A 17500-nucleotide genomic window follows, 5' to 3' on the forward strand; every position below is an offset into this window, starting at 1 on the left:
TATGGCGCTTGGTCAACAATCGGTTGGACGCAGGCTAGTTTTCTTTTATACTGTATATTATACATTTAAAATTATAAATATACGTTTAACATGATATTTATTTAACTTTTAACTTATTTAGTTGTAATTTACATGTAATGTATTGTATAAAAAGGCAAGGTTAGGGTAATAACTGATGGTCAAGAACGGATTAATCCATTTTCAGTTATTTCTTATGGGAAAACTTGATTTGGTTCTCGAAATAATCGAATTTCGACGCTCCTTCCGGAACGAATTATCATCGAGAACCGAGGCTCTACTGTATTTGCTAGTGTTATGTGTTTAAGGTTTTCAATTTCATGTAAGTAATTTTTTCTTTCTTTCTTTTGACAGTCCGCCAGCAAAATCCACAAAGTTTGATTTTTCTAGTCCAAGTCGTTCAGGTGCCTCTTTGATAGATGACGATTATTCTGATGACGACTATGAAAGTGCATCAGCGTGAAGGCTGTGAGCAATTCATTTTCTTATTTTGTTTATTCTTCAGTTTTCAGTGTTCTTTTCTACTCCAATGGCAAAAATCTTATGGACACAATACTATGCTTATTATACTTGTTATCGTATATTACAGTGCTAGGCTACTATTAGTTAACCTTTCAGTTTTGCCCTTTTGCTGCTTCTCTGCATAGGTATACAGTTTAGGGAAATAGTTTTCTACTTTTTCTTATTACATAATATTCAAAGCACTTATGTAGTCTATCTTTTATAGTTTCATCAGTGTTATATGAAACAATATGAAGCTTTTTCAAGAGACTCCTAGCAATACTGCTGAACACCTTGTCCTAATCCTTTTACGACTTATCAATATCATATTATATACTTGACTGCAGAATTGTTTGGTAGCTCAGATATATAGCCCATAGGATTTCTTTCTTCCTTTAGATGTTAATAGTGAAATACACTTGAATCAATAAAGGCCTTACATTACTTGGAATTAACCATTTATGGATATATACTCATCTCCAGTGTAGACAGTTTTACTGTGTCATGAATAAAATTTAAATGTTTTAAAGGTATGTAGCTTTTTGAAGTACACAAGCTTCAGTATAAAAGTATATTTTAGTTGTAATGTCAGATTGTTTATAGGATAGATGGAAGGATCAGTATAATCTATGAATGAATTGCACCAATTCAACCTATGTATCAGACGTCCTACTTTAATTACCATGTGTTTGTGCACTGACTTGTATCTCTGGTAAACTTAAGTGGCAATGGACTATATGTCACATGTAGCCAAGAGTTCTTTCTTTTGAACCATTTAATGAAATGGAAATGTTTTAGATTGCATTTTGTTAAAATTGTAATGAAAATATTTTACATTTTCACTAGTACTGTTATCAAATATTAGAAAGGCCAGTGGAATGCATTTTTATAGATAAAACTTATTCCACTGTGAATTCTAGTGCATGTATAGAATGAATATCAAGTAATAGAAGAGGCTTATTATACCCATTGTAATGAATACTTTTAAGAAAGAGAAAGATTTATTTTACCATAAGTACTGCTTTTTATGCTATTCACCAGTGCTTAGAGATATACAGGTCAGACAAGTTTGGAAAAACAGCTAAAGTTTTCCTTGTGTTCTTATAAAGTGGAGAAAAATTCAGGTATTAGGAAGTAGTTTACTTACCATTCAGTTTGTGTCTATGTTTGCAAATCTATTTGGGAGGATATAAAGCTACTTGTCAGCCACTAAAGGAATTGTCAACAGGAAAGGAGTGTTTGCATCAGTTATAAAAAAAAAAAAACTTAACGTATCAGGATTACATTATTTAGGGGCTAAATAGTATCATTTACTGCCTTAATCAGTTGCAGATATATCTTAACTTATGTACAGCAATTTACAGCACTATTTAATACAAAAAGGTTCATTTTTCTTTATGCACCTAATATGGTATCATTTATGTTGACCATTAATTTTAAACAATGATGACTGAAATGCATGGAAGTTACTAAAGGGAATAGAATATCTTTAATACATTGTGGTGATAGGTTTTGTCTTTTTTAATAAAATACTGATGAAGGAGTAGTACATACAGTATCAATAACATGAAGAGTTGGGGTCTTGAAATTTTCATATCTATTCAGGCTCATGTAATTAAGGTCATTCCTTGATATATTTTAACATTTCACTCTGATTATTAGTTTGAAAGTCACCTTGCTGTTGTGATTTCAAATGGTTTTTTGAATAGTATTCTTTAGCCATAAGAAAAGTTTCAAGACAGCTTCATAATAATTTCAGTAAAGGCAAATGTTTTAACTTTTAATAATCCATCTGGAACAGTCTTTTAGCCATTGTACTCCCCTAAGTAATCACCATGTTTAGTTTAGATTTCTCATAATCATGAATTTGATGCTACAGTACTCAAAACAAATTGTAGAAATGAATGTGAAATTAATTTTCACTGGGAAATTGTTGTATGTATGTAATCGGGTAAGAAAATTGAACTGGTAGAATCACTGCGTTGGTATGCAGTCATTTCCAGGTGTAATCTCATCTTTGCAGATATAGAATGTAATCAACAAGAAACAGATATAGAATGTAATCAACAAGTAACTAAATCCATGCAGTCTGTACATGTCTTTTTACATGCAAAGTACTTTTTACCTCGGTATTTGTTGCTATTATTAAGAATGCAGTCTAGCTTTTGGTGGGAAACATAACTAAATATACAATTTTTAAGATAATGGGCAGCTTGGAGAGATCTTGTCTTTTTTGACATAAATAATGAGTGATAATAATAATAGTAATAGATGTAGTATGCAGAATAAATTTTATTGGAGAAAGAAATTTGCCTCTTGGTTAGAATATGTCTTTTACTTTATCTTAATTTTATTTTAGACAAGGGGGTAAATGCAAAAATTTTTTTTATTTTAGATGAAAGTGTAAATGCTAAAATTGTATGGACAAACCCTATATCGATGTAACTGATTTAACAAATGAATTTTAAAACAGTAAGTTGAATATCATGCAAATGCAAAACACTTATAATGGCAAATTACACTGTGCTGTTTGCATATGAATGCATCAGCTATGCAGATCCTGATTTATACAGTACATAGCATTGTAAATCATTTCTAGATCATTTATGCTACAGTACCCAAGACAGTGTATAGCAGTAAAAGCAGTCCCCGGTTATCGGGGGACTCGGTTGATGGCGATCTGGAAAATCGGCGATTTATGGCGTCATAACGGGCCAAGTTTCGGTTATCGGCCCCACAAGGTGCTGATAATAGAGTTATGGTGCCATAACATACCTAACAAAGGTGCCGTTAATCGGTTATCACAGCCATTAACCAAAACTTGGCACCATAAACCTCCAAGTTTCGGTTAATGGCAGTTTTTGCTTATCAGCACCCTGCCGAGAATGGAACCCCCGCCAATAACCGGTGACTGCCTGTACTATGTAACAATTATTTTTCCTGTCTTGTTTAAGGAATAATTAAAGAATATGTACATATTCATTACTGAACAGCTATCATAGCTCTAATGTGTGTATACAGCACATTATCCTGATGTTTTCTTGTGTTTAGGCTGACTAATACAGCTAATTATAGTATTTACTCTATATATCTCTCTCATTTTAATTAATTACATAATAATAAAATTTCCTAAAATAGCCTGTCATTATAGTGTCTGTATCAGTCATATTTATTTAACAGTGCACTAGTAGTGTTCATCAGTAGTTGTAAGTTACGATATGTCGCAATTCTGAGTTCAGTTTGGTATAATGGAGCAGCATATCACAAGTAAGGTGGTAATGGTAACATACAATGCTAATGCTCTCTTGTATTGAATTGAATTGGTTCTTTCGTAAGATTTTTGGTGTGTAAGGACACACATACACAGCAGAATAAAATTTTGTGTTTTGGAACATCTAGCATTTCTCTTTTTATATTTCTCATCAGCACCTGTTGGGGAGATTACTATTCACCCTTCTTCTGCTGATTTGGCACTAGTGGCACAGTTGGCAAGGCCCAACAACCAACAAGGATTCCCATCCTATTCAGAGAAAGTGGTGGGTTTGGAGACTCATGGATGCTACCAAAAGTAGGTTTTTCTTATGGCAAAACCTGTTTTTGATAGCATAGTCACTTTTTTATCATCAAAGGAGCATATAAAAGAAATTGGCAACTGAAAATATGGCCTAGCTCTTTAGAAAGGAATTCCAGCTACCCAAATGAAAAAAAATCCATGGTGAAGTCATATAAGGAATTACCTTTTCTCTTATATACATACAGGATTCCTTTGAGGATTTGTAATGAATAAAGATGGAGAAAGAACCTGTATGTATGTCAGCTATATGACTCAGAGATGACTTTTGTAACCATTACTAGATGGGATGTAGGACAACTGCTCTGGACTGGGAATAATGTTTTATTTGTAATACTGTAGTGGGTTCCCGCAGAAGAAGATGGGATTTCCTCTTGAGTCGGTCTTATTCTTGGCCAGGAATGATGTGCCAGTGGACGAGCAATTGTCAAGTGGGTTATGAAGCAGGAATACCACTTTTTTGGAGCAAATGGGTATTGGTCATATTAGGAGCAATGGATTGAGAAGATGATGGGAATCTAAAGAACCTTAGTTAAGGACAAGGGAATTAGAGCCCTTACAGGAGCAGGTCTTTCAAGTGTAAGTGACTGGAAGGTAGAACTAAAGACTTTAATATTGGAGCCTGTGCCAAACACATAGAACAAGGTCTTGATAGTGCAGCCCTGTACATCTTAACTATCTTAGTGGCCAGGGTATATGTCCCCAAACAGATGGGTCAGAAAAAGTCTTATAGTAATGGTTTCGGTAATAATTTCAACATGTCTTTGTGTAGAGGTAGCTTAACTATGCCAAGAAGTAAATGAACATATCTTTCATTGTGGCTCCCTTTAGAAGAGCCTTTTGAAGGTACTTCTCCAAGGAGGAGTCTGGTTGTTGGAAAAACTCCTTGAGAGTGGAGCTCATATTGTGATCCTAAGGGGAGGGCTTCTATTTTATGTGGTGCTGCAGAAGGTGATTCCCAACTTCCAGATCCTTTTGAATTTTGTCACTTGTCTCCTTAGTCAGCATTCCAGGAGTTGCCTTTTCTTTTCCTCAGTGGGAACATCTTCATCCACCATGAAAGGGATGCTGTTGTTGAAGCTGTTGCTGCTGTTGCGGGAGGGATCCTCTAAGGGCAACTGAAGTATATGGCTCCATGTTGTACTGGGGCTTCTTGGGATTGAGGAAGTGTGAGGTATTGTTTCCTTGGTTCCAACTTATGCAGCAGAGTAGATGATGTGCAGTTCTGTTTTCAGGTTCATCCTATGAGTTCTGTAACAACAGAGTTTTCATAGAGATCATGATGGAAAGGGGAGGAATATAACAGGAGGGTGACATTGGGGAACAACAATTTGGAGCCTACAGGCCAATGGGTGTCCATCCATGAAATCTTAGAGCATTCTTAATAAGGTCTGCATGAAACTTTGAAGCCACAGGCAAGGTAGTCTTAGAAGACTTGGGGTTCCCTCATAGTCACTTCCAGGGTATTAGTAAAGATTAGATAGAGAGGAAGTGGAGCCTTGCATGAAACTCAGAAGTGGCTATCCCAGCTGAGATTTTGCCTATAGAGGCATCAAACTGTGGCTTGCATATACTGTCCCTACTGACAAACAGCAGATTCTGCAGTTTCCAGTGGAGTTAGCAACCTGGGGCCTAGTATATCAGCAGCCTTGTATTAAAAAAAATAAAAAATTGGGAGAAACTGTAGAATACGAGCCACGTATATATATGTCAGATCTGTACTGGCATGAAATGGACCAACTTGGTTACTAGTACGTAACAGTGACAACTTGTTAAGAGACAAGCTCAGTATGAAACATTCTTTTAATGATAATTATTGGCATCATTCCTTTAAATTATGATTAAGTCAGAGGTGCCATTGACTTCTGGTTAAGCAGCCTTAGTGGCTGATATTCATTGAAGTAGAGGTATTTTGATAATAATATAGTATTTAGTTTTTTTATTAGGGAGCATTTAGTTTTTTATTAGCTTAATGTCCTCCTGTATTTGACTAATAAAATGGCTTGGTGACTGGTTTGGAGTTCTCTGGTGTACTTTTATCTAAGGTCATTAATGTTACTGCTGACATTTTTTAGATGATCATACATTAAAATTTCATTATGACTTGCACTAGACTAGTTTATTTTATATTGAAAGCTAGTTTAGCAAATCTGATTTAAAATACCTCCCTCATATATGGTTTATATTATGTGGTACTATATTTTAAATTATTACTAGCTAGCAGTATTGTTGTAAAAAAAAGTTCTTTCAGGTTTACATAGTATTTCTTAAATGTGAAGACTTTGGTATTTTATATTAAAAGCTGGCCTTGCAAATCTATTTTAAAATACTATATAAATGAGCTGTATTGGGTAGTACTATATTTTGAGTTACTATCAAGTATCCGAATTGTTTTAAGTATCAGAATTGTTGTAAAGAATTTGTTTCTTCAAATTTACCAGTACATATTTCATATGTACTATGTAGGCTTTGGTATTTTATACTGAAAGGTAGCAATGCAAATCGCAATTAAAATACCATTTATATACTGCATATTAGGGTAATATATTTCAAATTATTTTTAACTATAGATATCATTATACAATTTTGAGTACAATTTGTACAGGAGTATTTCTTATCTTTGTAGGCTAGGGTGTTGTACAATGAAATCTAGCCTAAAAATTTAGAATAAATTATCACATATGTAATCTGTATTAAGTGGTACTATATTTTAAATCATTATGAACTGTCATATTTTACAATTTTAAGAAAGTTATTTGATTATTTCTTATATTTGTAGACTAGGATATTTTATATTGAAAACTAATTTAGCAAGTGTACATTGAAATTCCAAATTTATGGATATGTATTGGGTGATACTTTATTTGAAATTATTAACTATCTAGCTATAATCACTTAGTGTGATAAGTCCACTGGCTAATGAATTTTGCAAAAATCAAAATTAAAGTATACCACCCAAATAATCTAGCAGATTGAGTGGTATTAAATTTCAAATTATTATTAGCTTTACGTTGGTAAAACTAATAAATCATTCAAATTATTTGTTGAGTCAAAATAACATTTTGGGAAAATATTTGCAACATCCCACTAAGGAGCTGTAAGAGATTTGCTTAACCGGGTTATAACACCCTCATGGTGGATGAGCATTTGTGAAAGTAGATCCATAAGGTAGATAGATCTAAGTACGTAGTCATGGAAAAACCTGATATTAAATTGAACATGGGGAATATTTTTCTGTATAACCAATATCCTATAACATTTGTTTTAATGAGATGTAAGGATATACATACTACTATATATGTGGGGACTTTGCAAATCTAGGTCATACTTTCACATAATGATGAAATGAAATGTTAGGCTAGAAAAGTATTCTTTACATCGTAAGCTAAATTAATATATTGAAAAGAAAAGTTATGTCAACTGAAAACATTTAGTAATAACATTTCTAAAGCAAAAGGGAAGTGAGAGAAGCATGTTTCACTATCCTAACAATAGGGGATACCCCAGTCAGAATAAAGCTGATGACAGCTTCCAAAATACAGAAATTTAATGAAATACAACCTATTCAAGTAAATTTTAAGACTGTGCACATAACTTTCCTCAGCAGATAAGGCACTACATGTGCACATAACTTTCTTCAGTAGACAAGGCACTACAATTTAAACAAAAAACTATTGGGTCCAAAAAAATGCAAATTTTTGCAATGGCAGACCTAAAAGCAGTTGTGGAACTTGGCCAACAGTGCCCCTGTTGCCACATCTTTTGAAGAAGGATGGATCATAATCTTCAGGGCAGTTGCTGTGGGCAGAATGAAGAACCTCTCTGCCCTGAGTCTTTTCATACTTCATCACTCTGCCAATAGTGATGCTATAACAGCTGGAACCAGCTGCTACAATTTTGTATATTAGTTGATTTGTCCTATGGATGCTCTGTGTGTATATGTATGTATGTATGTGTGTGTGTGTGGATATTATGTTTATTTTGCACTATTATACATGTATAATAGTACTAATTGCATTTTTTTCTACATTTTTTGGAGTTTCAGTTTTCAGGGGGGATGAAAGGGGTGTGAGTAACTTGAGATTACTTTGAAAACCTGTTGTTTAAAATTGAAATTTGTTGGTATCTAGAATAATTTTTGGTACTTCTCCTAAGCATCATGGTCTATAGTATTCATAATTGCTCTTTAACAGAATATTCAAAGATAATGTTTATTTTGGTTTAATTGTTATTCATAAATTACAGATTTCTTCATAATTTTTTAAGCATATATCAGGATATCTGATGTGTAGTGGTTGCATTTTATCAATACAGTGCTATATACCATTTGGAATTGTTGGTAGTGCATGAAATATAACTGCCAGATTTTTAGCCAGTGCATAGAATTATATTCTTCCATCTTCCCATAAACAAAGGGATATTAATTGAACCAGTGGTCATAAGCAAGCAATTGTTTTGCCATCTGTGTGTAAGCAAGGATTTTTGTATGTCCAATTGTCATCAACAGGTGAGTAGATTTAGTCTATGGCCTTATGTTTTTAAAGATACTTCATCAACTGTGGTTCAGCTGTTTGTTACTTGATAGCTACATCATGCATTCATAGTTCTTTTAATTCAGTAAGTAGAGATTTGTGTTAACTTCAAAATGTCAAGGGTTATTTCTGATTCATACCATGCTATATCTTATTATTAGGTCTTACTTGTTTGTGATGTACATAATTTCTTTCAGATTTCACACAAAAACTGTATGACTCATGATTTCTAAGCTACTCCATTGCTGATTGGAGTAATTTAAACTGATGAATAATTTGCTTGGAGATTTTTAGAAGTGTAGGTTAGGCATTCATGTTTAGAAAGCTAGTTATTTGTACCTCAGAACACTGATTATTGTATTGTGATGTTTCTTCCAAGCCAGTGAATATTTTAGAATAAAGTGCTGTGGTATAGAGATTAAGGGATTATCAAACTGTTTGCCTTTCTGATTGAAATAAATACTGTAGTACAGTGTGGGAACATACCCTGAAATGTTTTTCTGTTATTAGTTCTTTAAACAGCCACATGTGAGTGTAATCTTTATTACTGAAGTACAGTAGATGGGTAATCTGTTAGCAGTTTATTATATCATTATTTTCCTTGTATAAAGTATATGTACTTGTGTATGCAATAATTTTGTTATTATGTTGTGGAAATATTTTCAGGTAGATATTGTAAGGATTTGTTCTTCACTTTGGTTTTCTCTCATGTTTGTGAAAAGTTTTTTATTTTATAGATTACCCATTTGTTTTTGGAAATCTCATGATCAGTATATTAGAAAATTTTAACTGAAGAATATGTTATATACCAAGTTTTGGAAATACTTCAAGTGAAATTGTAGTGTCCATGATAGTATTTAACTTTTATTAACATGGAAAATTGATGCTACCAGATAAGTCTGGTTTGGTGCTAGATACATCTTTCATGATCATTCACATTGACTTCACACTCCACATTTAGCATTTAAAACATATTCAAGTTTTTATTTTGAGTGTGTAGTCTTATAGAGAGTGATGTTTTTGTTAAGACTGTAATATATTAGTTTTGTAGGTAGTTCATAGTACATACTGTATGTACTGTTACATTAAATTATCTGCTTTTTGTTTTACTGCAGATAAAACTAGCACACTATTTTTTTCTTTTTATCTGGTTTGCAACTGCCATCTTCAGGATTATATTTTAGGCCTATGACCAAGAAATGTCTTATGGAATAGGAAGAAAGCGACTTGAACAACTTTAGAGGCAAAAAGTTAGATTGCACAGTACTGCAGACAGCTATTATGTTTACTATGTTGCTGCTAGAAAAATTCAAACTTGTTTTTATCAAGTAAAAGAATATAGCTTTGGAAGACTGTGGGTTCACAACCAGGTTTGGTTTTTTCTCATCTGTTATTGCAGGTTTTTTTTTCCATTTTATTTTGATTACAGTTTTTGGGTCATTGAAAAATTCTGTTACTCGGATGATAATTTTTTGTTAGTTTTTGTAAGACATTGTGGGTTTGACCTGCTGTATTGTCCAGTTAGTCTTAAGTTTTCATAGAGTAGGCTCTCTAATAAAAAAAAAGACATTGGTAAAGCGTGCTCATAACCCGTGACTCCTAACCCCTTGCTATTGATTGGGGACATCAGAGAGAAACTTATCTTAATTTATGTAATTCGCTTCTCCATGCTAATATAATTGCTGTAGCTATCTATCTTGTTTCCCTCGAGTTTTATTTTTGCCTGTCAAGACTGATCTGATAGTGAAACCCGTATGACCTATACTTATATTATTGTTGAGATTATTATTTGAACATGGAGGATGTGATTGGATAAGATGCTTCATTAGTTCTAGCCTGGAAAAGGGGAAGGCTTAATGAAATTTTGATGTTACTACATCATAAAACAAAATCTAGTGAGGAAAGAGGCATATATATCAGAGGAATTAGTGAAAAGTGTTGGTGTCCAGTGAAGTTCAGCAATGAATCCTTTATTTCATAACATAATATTAGAAGAAGCTACACTAGATTCTAGAAGGGGATGACCCTGGGATCTACCATATACTGAGTAGATTTAGAGGAATTTTTAAAAAGATGGACGAATGGAATGGAGAAAAGAGGATTGAAAAGTACCATATTTCTTGGTGTTGAAGACACCGATTTTATTTTCTACAAAAATTCTCAAATTTACTGTGCAGCTTAGAGGCTAAAGATTACATTTTCTCTTGATTCAGCCTTCACCCCAGAGGAAGGTTGTCTGCTAGACAGTAATCAGAAGGTCAGTAGGTGACTTTAGATTGAAGTGTGTAAGTTATTCTTAGTTGAAATAGCACCATTAAAAAACAAAAACATATACATAGTCATGAGGATTCATTTATGAATCAGCAGATTTCGGCAAACAGGTTAACATATGAGTAGTACCATAAATGTTATAGTATATATCAGTATTTTTGCTCTTGTCGAACAGATCTAACTTTAAGGGAACATTATGCCTACGAAAGCAATATTTTCGTGTGTTAAAAGGGTTTACTGGTAAATCTTATTAGAACAAGACTCATAATAAGAGTGGAAATTTTGTAAATAAGTTGCTTTTTCATGATAGTTTCTTCAGGAATTCACATATGACTTTTTTTATACTGCAACACCTTATAAATTATTTTCAGGTTTTGAAGGCTAAAGTATTTTTCCGTTTGTAATACAGAATCTATATTTTGTGGATTTTAATATCTTATTCTATTTTTATTTTGCTCTGTATAGTATGTTATGTTCATGCCCAATTTTAACCGAGTGTAACTGTGCAATAAAATTTTACTCCATGTTTCTAATATTTCCTGTTTTGATATGTAGTTTTTGAAAATCTGAAATAAAAAAAATTTCTCCATAAGCCAACATCCAATACCATCAGAATCTTAAAGTACTGCACCATATATGCACTGAGACACTGTTGGCCAGGGAAATTTTTTACACAACACAGCTAGACATATTTATGCAATGCACATTACTTCATAATTTGGACAAGTTCTCACTTTGCTGGTATTTCAACTAAAGGAAAGCTTATTTAGAATTAAGATCAGTGAACTTGGAAAATGAAAAAAAACAAGAATTTAAGAAAAAAAAACTACAATAATCAGTATTCTGTAGCAACCATAGCATCATAAATAAATGCATTGAGACAGTTGAATGTGCACATGTAATAACCAAAACCATCAGTGTGTGAGTGCTGCCACTATATTTTCTTTTATATTTTGTTTTCAAAGTTTGCTGGTCTAGATTGGGGTGCATCTTCAAGGGTGGCTTGTCTCAGATGCCATGAAATACTGTTTTTCTGAGAAAAATTGAGCTCATAGGGACTGGAAAGAAAGGAGAGAAAATAAGTACAGTGAGAAAAATGGAAATTTGTGTATGGTGGGAAAGGTAGTTTGTAATGAATGTAACAAATAATATCATGTTAGATGTCAAGGACAGTAAAAAAGAGACTAGCAACATCTTTGTTAAATGTGATATAGATTACATGACTACAAATAAAAGAATTTGCAATACAGTACATGTACAAGGCCTTTCACTATATTCATCAGAAGCATAGGCACTTTCAAAAGAAAATTAAGAATGCCTTGAATAGATGACTACATGGGCTGATGTTTATGACTGTGGAGTGTTGAGCAGGGTCATATTACGCAAATGCTGACTTTTCTGGAAAATAAGATAAAATCTCAATGATCTAGATGGTTTGGGCATGAGATGAGAATGTAATGCATTTAATAGAGGAAAAAATAGTAGAACAAAAACCTGTAGAAAAGCCTAGATAATCAGGGATAAAAGTTATATATAAAAGATATAGACCAGATAGGAAATAGGGAATCAATTGCACAAGATAGAAGGGAAAATGCAAAGTAAGAATGAATGTGGTTATGATGATAATGCTTGTACTTTCTTTAAATCAAATGACTACACAGTTCTGAAATACCAAAATAATACCACCAGTCACAATCCAAATTTCATCATACAAGATGTTGAGAACATGCATTTGACATATATAATTCAGAATTAAATTATTTTTAGTATTGAACAGAAAGTAAGGATGGTATAAGAACCCATGTTCAGAATTTTAATCCAGTGAAAGTTATGGGACAGATTAATAGTAGCATAAGAATTTTTCATGTAAATATTCTTTAAGATAATAAAATGACATGAGTCAAAGGATGAAATTTCAACCTATGATTAAAATTAACCCCTAATGGACGGATTGATCCTCGGGAGTGGTAATAAGAGGTTTCGGGGTGGTGGTAGGATTGACCCTGTAGATAAACTATTACGCTCCATCGATTTGGAAAGAATTGGGCGGGAAAGAGGTGCCAATACTTTTATAGCCCATAAATTCACTAATGGCAACTTTTACACTGGCTAAAACCACGAGTTGGGCATCTCAGAACTTCAGTTCTGCTTATAATTTCAAGGGGCAATGTATTAGGTCTCTCACATGACATCTTTTTGTAAATTTGCTCATAAATATACCAAAGGGTTGCTGTTGATTTTTGTTATCTTTTACGAGAGTATGTCGGTTGTAAATGTAATTTTGCAAAGGAAAGTGAAAAGAAATATTAGAAAAAAACATGTAAAAGTAAAAATAGTTACTGAATCTTCGTTCTCGGTAAATTTACGTAAATATTTTTCAACTAATATGCTAAGAATTTTTTACTGATTTTATTTCTTATCTTTTGATATTGTGTGAGCAGTAATTATAATTTTACAAAATAAAATAAAATTATTTATTAGAAAAACATACGTATATAAGTTGGTAAAATTTATGATTTCTTGTAAAAGAGGCCCCACAAGGGGTTGTAAATTGTCATTTTCAACTTATCATGGCAGTGGAAGGTAGGGAAAAGTTTTTAGAATTTTTTCCTTTCACCATGTACATTCTTCCTCTTTTCATTGATATGGTTTTTTTTAGTAAATTGGGCGACCTCAAAGTTTACCCGGCCTGAGGGGCTGCATGTCACTTTATTTACCCATCCAGTATGGGTTAAACCGTTGGAATTGTACAAAGTAAGTTAAAAATGTAAGAGAAATTTAGCAGGACATCCAACCTTGTTTTGACAGAAAAATAATCACGACATACTGACAAACCAAATATGTTTATGTGCCTGTTGACTAAAATTCTTCTTTCCCACTGTTATCCTTATATTAAGGGGTCGGTTCCCTGATGCGCCTTCTCCACTGCCTTCTGTCAAAGACATCATCCTCCACCAAACCTCTTCTCTCCCCATATCTTCCTTTACTTTATCTTGCCATGATTCTCTGTCTTCCTTCGATCCTCTTCCTCTAAAAGGTTCTTCCCAAGCCTTCTTTACTCCCTCCTCATCATCCATCCTTAACACATGCCCATACCATCTCAATCATGACTCTTATCACTTCTGAAATCTTTACTAAGCCTGCCCTTCTTATTTCATCATTTTCCAATCTCAATCAGCGATATTCCCATAATCCACTTGGGCATTCACATCTCTGATCTCTCAAGCTTTACTACCTCTTTTCTTCTTAGAGCCCATATTTCCAATCTATACATTAACAATGGTCTTATCACTGTGCTTTAGATCTTGACTTTTAGCTTGATTGGCATTTTCTTATCACTTACTACTCCAATTACATCTCTCCACTTCCCCCACGCTGCTTTTATCCTACTGTCAACTTCAGCCTCCCATCCTCCCTCTTGGCTTAAAGTAGATCCTAAGTACTATTTAAACTTTTCTGCCTGTTTTATAATTGAGCCTCTTCTTTCTTGTATTACTATTCTGTCTCTTATCTTCTCTGCTGCTCACCAAAACCTCTCTTTTATTCACATTCACCTTTAAGCTACCAAAGCTTTAAGTTTGTACGGTGAAATTACTGGTTATGTCATCTTTGTTCGTCCATGAGGTCTAATATTGTACTGATCTATTAATTAAAGACTTGATACATGGTTATTTCACTCATTTGTTTTTCTTTTAATGTTTAAGAATTTTAGGATTTTCCTTCAGAAAAAAACAAAGTCTGTACTATCTCCCCTCTTTTGTTGTGATTGTGTAAATACTGGACAAAATGATTAATCACAGCCTAACATGATATATACCAATGACTAAAATTGTACCTCTTCATTGTTTTGTTTTCAAAACAACATATCTACTATATATTCATTGTCCCACTTTGAACATAAACAGATAATTATTTGATAATGTTTGATGGTATGTAATTCTGAAAAGTCACAAAATAATGAGTTTTTGGACACTTGCTCACAGACATAGAAAAAGAAACCTCTTAATCAAATACACTATCCAATACGTAATACTGTATAGATAATGGTAGATGCATACAAGCTAGAAAATGGAGTCCCTTAAGGTAGTTTTCTTAGCACTTACACACATACAGCATCAGACCTACCAAAAGGTTAAATGCAGAGATGCTCTAAAGATCATGAAACTATGCTGTGAACTTACTGGCACAGATAAATCAAGCCACTTTATGATCAGTAATAGACAATGGCACTCATATATATATTACAGTATATACATATGGATCAGAATCCAGATGAAGGTAAAAAGATAGGATTCATAATGAAGGTCTGAAAATCTGTCCTCTTAAAAAGTCATCCCAAATATCCTGAATGCTGGTAGGGTGAGGCACTGTGCTCAGCTCCTACTTTTGCTTCATCGTGGCCTGGTAACTGTTGAATGCAATAAAATTACAAGCAATATTCCTACATGAGAAATTTTCACAAGTAACCATACTCATTTCATATGGATTAAAATTCTTTTAGCCATAATCTTGATGTTGATTAAAATTCTTTTAGTTTCTTTAGTGAGTACTAGAACTCTCCTTCTTAGACTTTTCAAAAGGTTAAAACCTGTATCAATTGAAGAACTCTTTGCTAAACCATTATACCATGAAAATTTTAATTTTCAATGAGAATATGAATGCCAGAGAAACCTTTGGAAATTGTCCTGAAAATTCTTTTTTGTTGTACAACAAATTGATGTTCAAATATGTTGATCCTTGGTCATGTGGACACTAAGGAAAATGAAGATGCCAGTAAATTAATCAAAGTTCAGTTGTCATCAAATGTAGCCATTTCTGTCAGTGGTTGTTTAACATCTGTAAAACTGTCTACATTAAATGATAGTTTTTAGATAATAATGAATTTCCTCTGTACAGTCATCTAAACAAATCAAACCAATTGCCAAAGTATGTACTGAAAAGAGTGTCCCAATGAAGGAATTTTAGTTCATCTTTTATTTAATCAGGTTTTTTACCTGTGGATATATGATGATTATTCCACCTGACTTTGTGGGCAGAAAATGAAGACCACCAATATCATCATCTTTGTGAATGTTCATAGTGCAACTAACATTCAAAATCAAGTTAAGAAAACAAATCAGTGAAGGAATTCTTTTCAGAATCTTCATTTTCAGTATATACAAACATAAATTAATTAAAGAACTGTGTATGTAATTATATGAAGTATAAATTTTTAATTTGAAGGGCAACTCTGTCAGGCCCATTAGATTTTAAGTTTGAACTGTTGACCTAGTTAGATTTTTCCTTGTAACTTTAAAGTCCTTAATTTTCCTACATTTCCTTATAGCAAAGCTGTGTGGAGATGGTTGTCTGTCGGCTAGTATTTCAGATTTGATTTTTTAGTTTAGTTAAGGTGCTACATCAATTTTACCCTCCTATAGCTTGGAAGAGGTCATGAATAAAGAGGAAGATACCCCTTACTTTAGTTGCTCTTGTATCTTTATGGTAAAAGGAGTACCTCATCAATTTGAGAGGTCATCAGAGTGTTTGGATTACAAATAAAATTTCACCAAAATTAGCTTCTGAAAGTTGAGAGTACATGTAAATTTTCTTGTTTTAGCAGAATATGTCATTTGCTCAGGTAATAGTAGCCTATGCTGGAACGTGTAACTTTTGCTTGTATATGTGATTTCTCATGCAGCTTTATGGTCTTTCTCAGTGATTTTTCATTCTTGTTGTTCACCTTTACTGTCCAAAAATGGAACAGTAAAATGTTTTTAGGTTGATAAATTAACCAGTTTTTCTTTCATTTTATTCTCCATTGAAATATGTGTAATGTAGTGCAATTATGGGTACATAATTTATTATAGACATGCCTCATTATGATGGTTAACATAGTTTCCTCAACTGAGTATAAGTTTAGCATACCAAAATGATTGTTGTTTTGTTGCTCCTAGAAGCGTCACTAGGTATGGTGTACGGTCTCTGATCAGCTATCACCTCGTATGCGCAGTAGTTGCCAGGTCTCACAGATTCCTTACTTTACAATCTGATTGTTTTAACCAGTTACCAGCTGGCACTTGGAAAGTTATCCTATTGTTAAGACTGAAGATTTGTTAGCTATGAAAAATAAAAATTTATTAAAAATTTGTCATTTTATAAGTGTGGTTTAGTATGTGGCTGAGTTATTCATCACACTGAATGGCTGTTGGGATCCTCTGTAAGACTGTGAGAATGAATATATTTTAATATTTGGAAATTTTTTTATAGCTCATGAAATGCTGTTCAGACTATTGTTTTACAAGGATTCATGTCTCTGAAACCCTCATTAGCAGTTCAGACAGGTAAATTAATTACTGAATGTGAACCAGAAGAGTTGGAAGACCAAGACTCGCCGGCTTGTATCTGAATGGATACTTAGGCAGAAGGCTGGAAATTTGTGAAAGTGAAAGCACAGGAAAGATTGGGAAATTTCATTGAGATCCTTTGTATCACATATTATTGGAGGTGATGACGATGATGAATGATCCCTATAAAGTACTGACAACTAGAAATTTAAATCCTCCAAGAAAAGTATTAGAATATCCTGTTTTCACAGCATAGATATTTTATTAAATTGGAATTATTT

At 33.2% G+C, this 17500-nt stretch overlaps 1 protein-coding gene across 1 annotated transcript in view; it reads left to right on the forward strand.

The window, feature by feature from the left end:
- LOC135219775 (choline-phosphate cytidylyltransferase A-like) overlaps positions 1-17500 on the forward strand; it is a 327433-nt gene that overhangs the window by 308235 nt on the left and 1698 nt on the right. The window contains 1 exon segment of the mRNA XM_064256827.1: positions 373-17500. This exon segment is cut by the window's right edge and continues 1698 nt beyond it. Coding sequence (XP_064112897.1) covers positions 373-481 — 109 coding nt within the window. The 3' untranslated portion in view covers positions 482-17500.

This window comes from Macrobrachium nipponense, chromosome 1 (assembly GCF_015104395.2).
Source record: "Macrobrachium nipponense isolate FS-2020 chromosome 1, ASM1510439v2, whole genome shotgun sequence".
Taxonomy (NCBI): Eukaryota; Metazoa; Arthropoda; class Malacostraca; order Decapoda; family Palaemonidae; genus Macrobrachium; species Macrobrachium nipponense.